Raw genomic sequence first — 13,561 nt, forward strand, 5'->3', positions numbered from 1 at the left:
CCTGGGTGGCTCAGCTGGTTAAGCATCCAGCTTGGCTTGGATCATGATCAGGTTCTCTGCTGTCAGCATGGAGCCCACTTGGGATCCTCTGTCTCTCCTCTCTGTCCCTCCCCCACTCGCACGTGCGCATTCTCTCTCAAAAATAAAAACTTAAAAAAAAGTTCACATCGTAGGAGAGGATGGGGTGGCGGTGGCATGCTTGGTGTTAGAACAGATTTGTGTGCATGGAAATGGAGGAGGGCGAGGGGAACACAGCATGCTCACTGATAAAGACTATTTCTCAGACAAATTTTTTGTTAGAATGTTTGTAAGCCTCCAACAGGTCTTAAAATTAAATGGGGGCAGGGGGGGAACATGGGGGGGGCCTCCAGGTTGAACCTATGAAAGCGAAAATACTCTTTGTGTAGATTAAAAATGGTTGAACATTGGCTTATTCATATGATTTGACCTAAATAGTTTCTCTCTTAAAACAATCCAATTTGTGGTCTGGTATATATACAGACAGGATAGTTGTGCCACAAAATAAGTGTCTGACCCTTTTTTGATGGATTTGCTTACTGTATGTCTGCTATCATATGAAACCAAAGGAAAAATTTTTTTCACGTATTTGGAACTCTTTTCAATTCCAGATATTAATGAATGTGAACAGCCTGGACTCTGTGATCCTCATGGAGAGTGTCTAAACACAGATGGTTCTTTTCACTGTGTCTGCGAACAGGGTTTCTCAATTTCAGCAGATGGCCGTACATGTGAAGGTAAGATAAACCATAAGGGGTCATGCAATTAATTCATGTTAAAGCAGAGAGGAGATTGCTTTCTATTTAAGCAGGCAAAGACTGGAGGACACCAAGAGATACTCATAATTGAAGGCCTCAAAGTATGTATGCATAAAGGTGACTCCTGTCTGCAGTCATGGCTTGGGGATTGCTAGGGTTCACAAGTAGGATAACCTAAGGTCATGCTGGTGAAAATACTCACAGATGATTCCTTTCTGGTACTGAATTAATTGGTTGAAATGTGCAGTACATGATGATTTTAGGTACACCTGGAGGAGACATTGAGCAACCTCCCTGATGGAAATCCGTCCTCTGCCAGTTTTGATTAGGGGTCATATCGATCATCCTCATCGTTGTAAACATGTCTTGCATGATTTTTCTACCACTGTTAACAGAGATTTTCCAGGTATTTCTCTAACATCCTTAGCTCTCAGGCAATTTTCTTTCCCATGGGTATTTATTATCGCCTTTAAAGTTAGTTGCAGTATAAGACATTGAGATAACCATATTGGCTCCCTATTTGCCACCTCTGTGTGTTTGCAGGGATCCAGCACTGTTCTTATTCATAAGATGTGTGTTCTTCATGATTTCTTATAGTTTGATACATTGAGGAATAATTCATCTGAACCTTTTTCAAAGTAAACACAGGAGATTCCCATAATCGTAATTTCAGTCTGTCTCTTTGAGCATCTAGGTAATCAAAACCCAGCTGAAGTTTTAAAGAAGTAAATTACAAAGGTTCTGTGCTGGGCTCATGATAGTACCAAAATTCTTTGCCCTAAAAAAAAAAAAAAACAGCGCAACAGGAAGTGCCTGCTCTCCTTGCTGGTACCACAGTGGAGTCATGCCGAGGAACAGTGACCAGGGTCATCTGAAACTAATTATTATATTGGGAAGAATAAACTGATCTTATAAAAAGCAGGAGATTGTTGAAATTGCTCTCCTGCTGAGTAGACAAAACACTGATGCCAGATTTGGCTTCAAGCAAAAGAGAGATAGTGCGGGGTGCGGTTTGAGCGAGCAGATTTTGAGGGGTTTGGAAGCCATCAAAAGTTGGGAAATGGAGAAAAACATCATTAAAGGTGGCCATGAGAGGTTTGCAAGGAAATCCATGCTGGAGTGATTTGAGCTTTATATTAATTTTATATTTCGACCTTAGGACGAGAGTTCTTAAGAAATATACCACATGAACACATAATTGTTCTGCAGAGACCGCAGCGTTCCCTGGCCGAGGGTCCAGGGTGCTAGCCCATCTGAGTCACTGATGACACCCGACGCATGTTTTCCTGCATTCCAGAAAGGTGCAGGCTTGATGCTTCCGACGCTACCCTCGCTGAACAGTGTCCAAGTTATAACCGCCGATGATTGTGCCCTGCAAAAACTACACTCAGAGAACAGCGCAGGTCACTTCACATGCTCGCTAGTCAAAGTTATTGTTCCAGAAGAATATACCAAAGCAGATACGTTCACATCCACTCTGTCTTTTGTAGTTGGTGATTTCCTTTTAATTCTGTGTCTTTTTAAATACTGATTTCTGCAACTCAAGAGTTATATAATCATTCTAATGTGCTTGCAATTCTAATTTTGTTAGGCATTTACTTGGCAAAGACTTGAATTGTAAAATGTGTTTTTAGAAAACCTCTAGTACTTTGTAAATTACTATACTTTAGTATACTTTCTTTGACCCTTGGTCCATATTTTTTTTACTCCAGAAGCTGGACAATTTTATAAGTAATAAAATAGGTAATTTAGAATACGGTGCTGATATATGGCAGTGTAACTAAAAATCTACCTAATTAGTAGGCATGTTATTCTCTTTCTAGAAGAAGCTTTGCAAAGCTTTCATTTTTTATGGGCTTACTCGACTACATTAAACTAGTCCAGATTTTCTTTTGTTGGACTTCGCCTGAAACTTGTGGCAGTGGCAGTCTGTCCTGATTCTACCCCTGGCTGTGGTGTAGGGTGAAGCCAGCCCATGTGATCAAGGGTTTAGCTGTGGAACTGATGTACATAGGACTTGAGCGAACAGTGAGAAGTGGCTGGTTCTCTTCATGCCCATCCACCAACTCATTTCTGAGCTTCTGGTTTAAGCAGCTGAAGCCTTGGGGACACAGGGCTGGCATCCCCTGTTCTGAACTGGGCTGACTGAACCCCGCGACTGAGGGAAGGAGGGCCCTTCCCCGATTTCCTGTGGCTTAGGAGAGATGTTGGCGTCTGGTCACAGTTACTGAACCACAGTGAAGAGGCATACTCTGTCAGCATAAACTGTCTCAAGTTATCAATTAGCATGGCAGATAGTATAGAAATAAAAACAGCATCACTGGATCCTTCCATTCCCTTGTGTACGTGGTGTTCTGGGATCATGTACCTGATAGAGGAAGGAGGAACACCTTGATTCTCCTACATGGCATGAAGAACAACAGTGTTTTTTGAAATTCAACTGGAGTGGAGTGGGAAGTATGTGGTGAGCTGTTAATTCATGTAGTCATTTGCTCAGAGTTAGAGAGCCTGTCTTGTGCCAGGCACTGTTACTGTTCCCACTGTAACTGTTCTGAGGGCAAAACACATAGTTCTTGTCCACTTGGAGCCTAGGTTCCAGGAGGAGAATCTGGGATAAGTAAGTAAATAACACATACCAGAAAATTATGTTTTTGTCTTTAAACAATATAGCATAGTTAGGCTTTGTGGATATAAATAAGTACAGGTTGACACATGCTGTAAATATCATAAGGGTCGTTTTTCTCCTTTCCCGTGCATGGATGTCAGAGAAGTTCAGACTTCCTCCTCTTTCCTTTGCTTTCTTCTTGGAACTGTGGTTCATCTCCTCCTGCCACCACCTTTACATCCTCTGGCCCAAGTGTTTATCTTGTGTGGGAAAGCAAAGAAAACTTTTTACCTCTTTCACTGAGTTCACTGTTCTGTATCCCAATTTATCCTATTCATGTTTTTTTTTTTTTAAATCACACTTCTTTTGCTCCTTTAGTTTTTTTTCCTTTTGTTGTTGTCGTCGTAGAGTTTTAACTCATGAAAAATATTTCCCATCCCATTTATAAACTGACCCAGAGTTTGGTTTCATTATTTTCACCAGAATGTATGTGAGTGGGCAAATTGGGACCCTTGAGATGGTCAGATTCCTAAGTGTCACACACCTGTCCCCTGACCCCTGTGGAGAAGCGTCCCTTGGCTTCTCTGCATCACAGCATTCAAGGCTCTCTTTCCACGCTGCTCTTGGCCAGGGGCCACAATGCTGTCCCCATTGGGCTTCCAAGTTGAATGAGAGTTTATACAACAAGTAGAGTTGGGGACATCAGACATGTCTAGACCTCACTGTGCTTTCCAGCCTGTTCACACCTTAGAATGGTCACACTGGCCTAGCGGGGACCTTGAAGGATCCCAGCAATACAGCACCAGTGGCTTGCAGAACCTGGTTAGTCATGGCTAATTAGGCCTCCAAACCACAACCAAAATCACTCCCTGTCTTTTAGAAGGTATCCTCATTCATTCATTCATTCATTCATTCATTAGACAAATATTCAGTGAATACTACATGTCAGCCACTGTTCTGGATACTGGGGCCACATCGGTGAACAACAAAAATTCCTACTTGCTTGCAGGCAGTTAACTAATAAGTAAACTACATAATAGGCTAGAAGGAGATAAACCCTGTGAGAAAACCAAGTAGAACAGGGTATGAGAGATCTGAGGCCTGGAGCAAGGAATGGAAAGCTAGAACCATACTAACTGGGGAGGTCTGACTTGACCATTTTGCCTTAGAGAAATAATAAAACGTTGTGTCTGGGTAACAAATGAAACCATATTAAGTGCCTTTTTCACACTGCCCATCTACCTGCTAATAATAGCCTATCAGTAAATAAAAGGGCATGGGATTGTCTGCTGAGGGCCTTTATTCTATTGCCAACATCAATTCTGTTGTGTAGACTGGGGAGTAGAAATCAGCGAACATCACCAAGAGCAAACCCTAATGTAAACTGTGGACTTGGATTGATAATGATGTGTCATTGTGTATTCATCAACCATAACAAATGTTCAGGGATGTTGATAGTGAGGGCACCTGGGTGAGAGGACAGGGGGTGGAGGGGGTAAGGGGGAATATGGGAACTTTGTGTGCAATTTAATTGTGTATCTAAAGCTGCTCTTGAAAATAACCTCTGGGGGCGCCTGGGTGTCTCAGTCGGTTGTGTCCAACTTTGGCTCAGGTCATGATCTCGCAGTTTGCGAGTTCGAGCCCCGCGTCGGGCTTTGTGCTGACAGCTCAGAGCCTGGAGCCTGTGTCTCCCTCACAGGCTGTGTCTCCCTCTCTCTGCCCCTCCCCCACTCACCCTCTGTCTCTCTCTCTCTCTCTCTCTGTCAAAAATTAAATAAACATTAAAAAATATTTAAGCGAAAATAACCTCTGATCTTGAAAGTCAAGCCGTTTCTAGAATGACCTGTTTTTCATCAGAAAGGAAAAAATCAAAACCCTTAATATGAATTCTGTATTCTCCCATATTTTCCTCCCCCGGATAGTTATTGCTTTTCAAAATAATACCTCAGACAGAATATGCAATCAGAAGCTTCTCTCCCACTTTCAAAATAATTCTAAAACTGATCCAAATTCGAGAACTCTAAGGATTGGAAAGGGACTTCTTAAAACATGGAGCCTGAGCTCTGAATCCCAGAGTATTCAAAGAATCCAGTCCTGTTGTTCAGCAGCTCCAGAGTTTCTAATCCTGTAAGTTTCTAGAGTATCTTCTACAAACCACTTCTTGCTAATTCACTCATTTGAAAGGAAGATGTAACCAAAGGCAAGTGGTGGGGATGGCTAGCTTCTTGAACTTTACTGAGACTGGTGGTATCAGAAAAGCTAAAAGAAAAAGTGCTTCAGTTGGAAGAGCATGTTTCTCTTGATCTTGTCGTCATGAGTTTGAGTCCCACACTGGGTATAGAAATTACTAAAAAAAATTTTTTTAAAAAGTGAGAAAGAAAGCCTGAAAGAAGTTAGGTTCAAATTTTAGGCTAATTTTGTGTTCATTGGAGCCAGAAAATATGGTAAAGGCTTGCCAAATCAAAGCAATAAAAGGTAATCAGGAGCAAGCATGGTTTTGTTTGTAGACTTTGAGGTACATTTTCTATGAACAGTATAGAAGGAAAGTATAAAATCATTGTTGACACTATGCCACGCAATTGGTGACTTTGTGGCGTGGAGATAGAACTTTGTATCTGTCACCAAGGAGAAACTATATTTTTTAAATGATTTAGCCAAGTAAGACGTTGAAGTGCCCTATCACAATAATATATTACATCTGGCCACTTGGCCCAAAGATTTTTAGGGTTGTTGGGGTTTTTTTTTTGTTTTGTTTGTTTTTTGTTTTTTGTTTTTTTAGTAGTTTTATGGTCAGAAACTGAAAAATCTAGTGAGAATACAACCTGAGTGTTTCTTTTCTAAACAAAGGGAATTTAGGTTAACAATACGATCCTTTTTCTCCCATATATAAAAAAAAGGAAAGGGATCATACAACATTCCAGGTGAAGAAGGGAAGTGGCTTCCTGCTGTAAAGGCTCCTGTTCCTCACGCTCACTCCTCCTGTGAATGTACTTCTGCAGAAGTGAGTGAAAATGGATGTTTAAATCATTAGGGAGAGAGCTGAGGAAATTTTGCTGGAATAAGCTGCTTTTGGATCTGGAATACATATTTTCCATGCATTGCTTGATTGTCTTCCGTATATCAACATTTTTATAAAGAAATTCATAATAGTAGCACAGAAATTCAAGAGCTCTTCCTAAGCCTTTTATCACTGCTGACCTTTTAAAACCCCAGAGCTATGGAAAATCATCCGTGCATAGACAGAGAAGTAAACACTTTCCTTGCAGCCAAAAAACTCGACACGAAACTGCCAGAAAGTGAAGTCTGTAGATAGTCAGCTGCCCCTTCAACACCTTTTCCTGCCACCCAGCTCACATCCAGGGCGTCAGGCTTCCTGCGTCTATTTCGGTGAGTCTTTTGATGTCGTCTGCAACCGGAGTTCTTTACAGGTCATGGAAGGTTGTTGTGAATGGTAGGTATTTCTAGACTTCAGGCTTGAATTGGAACACTTGATGTATTGATTCCAGAACCGGTTATTTGTCTAGGCATCCAGCTGATGGAATATTGTGTGGTTGTCTCGGAGTCCCAACATGAGTGGACTGGAGATTCTTCCTACAGTTGATTTCATGACTTGATTAAAACAATAGCAAAAATAATAATAGCTAGCGTTGACGGAATTGTTTTTGTGAGCCAGGCATTGTGCTAAGTGCATAATACCAATTTTCTCATTTAATCTGCATGACAAACCCATGGGTAGGATTAGTATTAATCAGAATGCTTTTGGCTGCAGTGAACGGCTTAAGACAAAGAGACTTATCGTACTAAGAAGTGTAGAGATGGTCACCTCCTCTCTATTAGAGGTCTTTATTCACATGTATCTTTCTCAAGGAAACCTTTTCTGATCGCCCTTTCTCACATTCACCTCCAGAACTTCCCATTCCCCTTTTGCTTTTTTTAAACCACCTTACTCTAATTTCTCTTATTTATTTATTGTCAGACCCCACTCCTAGACTCTAAGACTGATGGGACTTCGCAGTGGGTCTTGTTCACACCCGTATGGCATTGAGAATGATCAGAGCATGGTAAATGGTGACTAAGTGAAAGGCTGAAGTCTGTAACTCCTCCTGGAATATCAGGAAATAGATACAATAAGATTACTCCAGATCGAGTGTATTGTGTGTTTTTGTGAAATCTTTCCTAGTTTTTCAAGACTTAATTCTCTAAAGCACACCCTGCATAATTATTGGGTACAGCAGTGGTTAAGCAGTTAGGCTGTGGGTTCTGAGTATGTGGGCTTGGACTCTTACTCTGCTTCCAAGCTGTGCGAACTTGAGTAAGTTACCACAGCTCCTGTGCTTTGGTTTCCCGTGTGCATAGTGAAAATGATGCTGCTACCTACATGAAGCCATTGTAAGAATTAAATATGTTGTTGTGTGCTGGCAAGTATCTACCTAGAATGGAGCCGGGTCCCATGGAACGTGCTCCGTGAATGTGAATTAGTCTTAGTATTTTAGCACTTTTTACATTGGTACCCTCGTTACTTGGCCATCTATTGCCATTTTTTTAAATATGTGGACATCTAAAGCATTTAACATCTATTTGTTTTTAAGTGATCAGTGCTCACAAAATATACAATACACAGATTACCTAAGTATTTGTGATTTAAATTGATAATTCTGAGTCATCAGGTCTGGGTCTAAAGAAGGTACTATGTTATATTTTATGTGCTTTTAACCCCCAAATGTATTTATTATAACTTATTTATTATTAATTATGTAAATTAATACATAAGCCATATGAAGCATAGCAGGGTAACTCATTTATACATAGTTTGCTTTAATTCTTCACCCTTTGTTTTCCCTAGGAGTGCCACATGACTGGCTTTCTCCAGGCACCCCCTAAGTATTTCGAGCTTCAAAATGTTTCATGAGTCAGTTGCCAATAAACGGATGGCTAATGCTGATGCCTATTTGCATTTAAATATTGAAGTTGTTATTTCTAGAGATACGCTGTCTATTTTCTGTGGTTTCATAACTGATCTTTCTTGGCCTCCTATTTGAATATAGAAAGAGAAAAATTAGAATAGTGAAAAAAAATGAGAATTTTTTTGGCTGATCTTATGTTGCTTTTGGGGCCTACGTGTCAAAAAGATGAATCTGGGGTTTGATATGTTTGGCCTGTGCTTAGGGCTTTCTCCCAGCTCTGCTGGCAACACGTCTTAGCCTAAGAAAGGCTATATGAAAAGAGAAAATGTACACCATGACTCTGAAGTTAGAAGATGTTTATTTGTTAGAAAGTCTTGGTTGTAAAAATGTACAACTATTAAATTAACGCAAAGACAGTCCACTGGTTATAAATAAATATGTGCAAAGTAATAGTGCATTTAAAAAACTTTATGTAGTGTAGAAACGCAAAATGCATTTCACACGTTAGTGTCTGTAAGTAATTGGGTTAGAAATATGTGGTTGGAGTTCAGACTCTTTCCTGTATCTAAAGAAACTTTTCTGAATGGCATGGAATGTATTCACCATGGAGAATTCATTCGAATACTTCACTTTTTGTGATAGTCTGTTATATAATAGTAAATTAGGCTCATTCTTTATCTTCAGGGGCAGAGAAGTTTCTTTGTTTTTTTTTTTTCAAGCTTTCTTCTCATTTCTTTCCTTGAAAGTCTTAGAGATGTTTCTTTTCTGTAGCAAATTTAAGTCCTTCTCATTCACTTTTCCCGATTTTCTGTAACATTGTCAGTACATATAGTGGAGGAACTAGGAAGAAATGGCTTTTTAAATTCAGAAATACACCGTGATACTCTTTTTCTTAAAAGAAGCGTAGTTGGCTTGTGTGTCCAGGTTTCGCTTTTGTCAAAAAGACTGGTTTATGTCTCATTAAAAATGTACCGTTTTTCAACTTGATTTAGAATTTTTCCTTTAAGTATCACAGACACTTAGTTTTGGATTTTAACCCATAATAATGAGATTGTTACTGTAATCGAACCAACATCTGGCTCATGCAGTGGCTTCCCCACCCATTGCCTCTGCCTCACCCCGGGCTCTCCCTCTGTGAGTGGGAAGATGTGTGCCCAGTGCAAACTGCAGGCTTTCGAAGCTGTTTAATGACAAATGTCCTCTCCAGGTACAGAACCTGAGCCTCGTGAGTTTCCTCAGTCACTGAGACATAGCGCATTTGCCCCATTCTGTCGGTCTTTCCCTCCATGAGCAGGGAAATTTGAAATATAAAAGCTGAAAGACTCTTCTTGAATTTTGTTTTAAAGCAGTTAATCTAAAATGATTTGGTTCATGGGGCACCTGGGTGGCTCAGTCGGTTAAGTGTCTGACTTCTGCTCAGGTCGTGATCTCATGGTTCTTCAGTTTGAGCCCCCCCCCCCCCCCCACCATCGAGCTCCCTGCTGTCAGTGCAGAGCTGGGATCAGATCATCTGCTTCCCCCCCCCCCTCAAAATGAATAAATGAAAAAGAAAAAAGGTTTCTGGTGCCTGGGTGGCTCAGTCAGTTAAGTGTCTGACTCTTAATTTCGGCTCAGGTCATGGGTGATCTCACAGTTCGTCGCGCTCTGCCCTGGCATTGTGGAGCCTGCTTGGGATTCTCTCGCTTTATCCCTGCTTCTCACTCTCTTGCTCTCTCCTGATGTAGCTTCTTCCTAATTTTTACCCCATTCCCTTCCCCATTACCCACTTAGAGCAGTAACCACTATTTTGTCTTCATTACTGTGGCTTTGTTTTACCTGGTATTGAACAGTTTATCAGTGGAATTATATAGGAGTTATTCATTTGTGTCTGACTTCTTACCTTCAGCATTCTGTTCGTATGCTTCGCCTGTGTTATATGTAGCAATATATCAGTTACCTTCATTGCTATATAGTATTTTGTTGTGTAAATATACTGTATATACTTTGTTGATGGGCACTTGGTTTGTTGCAGTTTGGGACTATTATGAATAAAGCTTTTATAAATATTCTTGAACATGCTTTTAGTGGATATAGTCACTAATTTCTTGTGGAATATTACTCAGGAGTATAATCTCTAGGTCCTAAAATACGTGTATGTCTCCATTTCATAGATACAGCCAGTTTTCGGAGTACCAGTTTCCGCTGCCCTGACTTCTAATACATGTTTTAGTCCTACATCCTTGTCAGTCATTGGTATTGTCAGTTATTTTAAAGGTTAGCCATACTTAGTAATGTATTCTCCTGCCCTGTCAATTTGCATTTCCTTTGTGAGGGTTGATGTTCAAATTTTCTACCGTGTTGGCTTTTTGAGCATTATTTCAGCTCTCTAATTCTGCATAGCAGACCTCTTCAAAATGAGGTACTCCATACAACAACTGTGTTAATGGTAAGTTGAAATGAACCGAAGTTCTTAATTTTAATGAAGGCCAGTGTTTTAGTTATTTCATTTGAGATCAGTACATTCTGTGTCCATTATCTTTGCAAACCCTAAAGTCTTTATGATACTCTTTCATACTGTCTTCTAAAAGCTTTATTGTTTTATATTTCAAATTTGGAATCTGCAATAGCACTAAAAGTGTTTTTTTTTTGTGTATGGTGTGAAATAGAGGTCAAGATTTAATTATTTCCTAAATGGATTCTAATTGGATCATCACCCTTTATTGAGAAGAGTACCCTTTTCCCGCTGATTTGCACTGGGAACTTTGTCATGAACCACGTGTAAATATACAGGACTCTTTTTTCTTCTTCATTCCATCCCTAGATTGGTTTATCCTTGTACCAGTAGCATATTGTCTTAATTATAGTAGCTTCATAATGGACACTAATGTATGTACTGTAAATTCTAAGTTGTGCAGTTTTGTTCTTAATCAAAATTGTCAGACTTTTTCATGGCCTTTTGCGTTTCTATATAAGTTTTATAGTCAGCTTATCACTTTTCACCAAAAAAAAAAAAAAATCTGAGATTTTGATTGGAATTGCATTGAATCAATAGATCAATTTTGGAAGATTTGATATTTTACAGTATTGACTCTTTTAATACATAAACATGACATATCCTTCTATTTAGGTTTTCTGTCATTTGTTTTGGTGTTTTGTGGTCGTCTTTTGTGTAGTATTGGACAGAGTTGTTGCTGTTGCTAGGTTTTCAGTATTTTTATATTGTTGTGAAGGGTATTTACAATGTATTTTACCTTGGGGTGCCTGGGAGGCTCAGTCAGTTCTTGATTTCAGCTCAGATCATCATCTCAAGGTTCGTGAGTTTGAGCCCCACATTGGGCTCTGTGCTGACAGTGTGGAGCCTGCTTGGGATTCTCTCTCCTTCTCTCTGCCCCTCTCCCCCACCCCCTCAAAATAAATACATAAACTTTAAAAGGTGTATTATACCTTTATAACAATTTGATTTTTGTGCATTGACCTTGGACCTATGAGCTTGCTAAATTTACTTGTTATTTTTATTAGTTTATCTGCAGATTCCTTTGGCTTTTGTACTTAACAGCTATGTTGTATACTGATAATGTAGTGCTAGTGTTATTTATTTTCTTTCAGTAATTATGCCTTTTTTAATTATACTGTCTAGGACCTTCACTACAATGAAAGTGGTGATAGCTAGCTTACCTGTCCCTCATCTCAGCAGAAAAAGCACTGAATATTTCTTTAACTTTGATGTTTGCCATAGGCTTTTTTAATATGTGCTCTCTGGAAATTCCCTTTTAGTTATGGTTTGATGAGAGTCTTTATTATGAATGGTTTTGAATTATCAGAGATGCTTTTCCTGCATCTTTTGAAATAATTGTATTCTTTTTTTTTAATTGTATTTTCTCCTTTTTTCTATTAATGTGAATTACATGGACTGGTTGTTTTTATTTTTGTTTTTATTTTTGCTTATTTGTTTTAAACAAGATAAAAGCCTATTTTTCTCTGTGTAACAGTTCAAGCGTAAGTAATCTCGGGCTGAGGATTCAGATCTACCGTGCTGGAACCCAGGCAACATCTATCTTGTTCTGCTGTCTTTGACATGTGATTGGAAATCATAGTTGAAGATGGTATTTCCACTGCCTACCATCACATACACATTGAAGCCATATTGATTTTCCTTTTTAGGGAAAAAGACTTTTGTGTTCTTAGAATAGATCCAACAGTCATGATATAGTATCCTTCTTATACAGTATATCCCTAGAGCCAAATTGCTAACATTTTGTGGAGAATATGTGCATCATTAGAGAGATTGACCTCGAATGTACTTCTGATATTCTCTGAAGTTATAGAATCAAGGTGGTTATGGTTTCATAAAATAAGTTCCAAAGTGCCTCCTTTGGGTTTTTTTTTTGAAAAGTTATGTATACGATTGATGTGAGTTCTTTCTCAGATTCCTTGACGAATTCATGAGGAAAGTCATTAGGGCCTGGAAGTTTTTGATTATCTTTTGTGTGTGGGGGGGGGGCAGGGTGGTATTATGAAAGTCTTAAAATTACAGTTAAGAATTCTTTAAAAGATAAAGTAACATTCGGTTTTTTGACTTTTCATGAGAATTTTGGTTAACTTTGTTTTTTAAGGAATTTATCCATTTTAGGTAAAATTTCCAATTCATTGTCACCAAGTAGTTCCTAATATCTTTTTTGTATCTCTTTTTAATGTCTGTAGAATGTGTTAGTGATGCCTTTCATTTTTTATTTACTAATTTGTGCTTTCTTTGTTTTGTTCTTTTTTTTAAGTATATTTATTTATTTCAAGATAGAAGAAAAGAGAAAGTGAGCAGCAGGGGAGGGGCAGAGAGAGGGAGAGACAGAATCTCATGCAGGCTCCACGCTGCCAGTGCAGTCTCTAACTCACATACTGTGAGGTCTTGACCTCAGCCATGATCAAGAATCTGATGGTTAATGGACTGAGCCACCCAGGCGCCCCTGCTTTGTTCTCGGTCTTTCTACAGGCATTAGTCTTGGCAAAAAATAACCTGTGTTGATTTTTCTGTTTTCTCTTATGTTAATTTCTGCTTTTATGTTTATTCTTTCTTTGGGCTTCATTTGTCTTTATATCTTCTTGAGATAGATCCTTAGATCATTGGGTTTTCAACATTCTTTTCTGTAATATATATATATATTTTTCTAATATACATTTATGGCTATGTTACTTCTTTCTAAGAATGACTTTATCCTCAACTTTTGATATATTTTTTGCTATTCAGACAAAAGTATTACAAATCCATTGTCATTTCTTTTTTCTTCAGCCAGTGAATTATT

The 13,561-nt window shown here is 39.0% G+C and overlaps 1 protein-coding gene across 8 annotated transcripts in view; it reads left to right on the forward strand.

Moving 5' to 3' along the window:
- Window positions 1-13,561, forward strand: part of LTBP1 (latent transforming growth factor beta binding protein 1) — a 403,312-nt gene that overhangs the window by 325,881 nt on the left and 63,870 nt on the right. For all 8 annotated transcript variants that reach the window (XM_086700338.1, XM_086700340.1, XM_086700343.1 and 5 more), the window contains one exon: window positions 630-755. In XM_086700338.1, the coding sequence (XP_086556464.1) occupies window positions 630-755 (126 nt within the window). The remainder of the gene's footprint in view (window positions 1-629; window positions 756-13,561) is intronic.

This window comes from Puma concolor, chromosome A3, assembly GCF_028749965.1.
Source record: "Puma concolor isolate L17-30 chromosome A3, mPumCon1.1.hap2, whole genome shotgun sequence".
NCBI classification, from domain to species: Eukaryota; Metazoa; Chordata; class Mammalia; order Carnivora; family Felidae; genus Puma; species Puma concolor.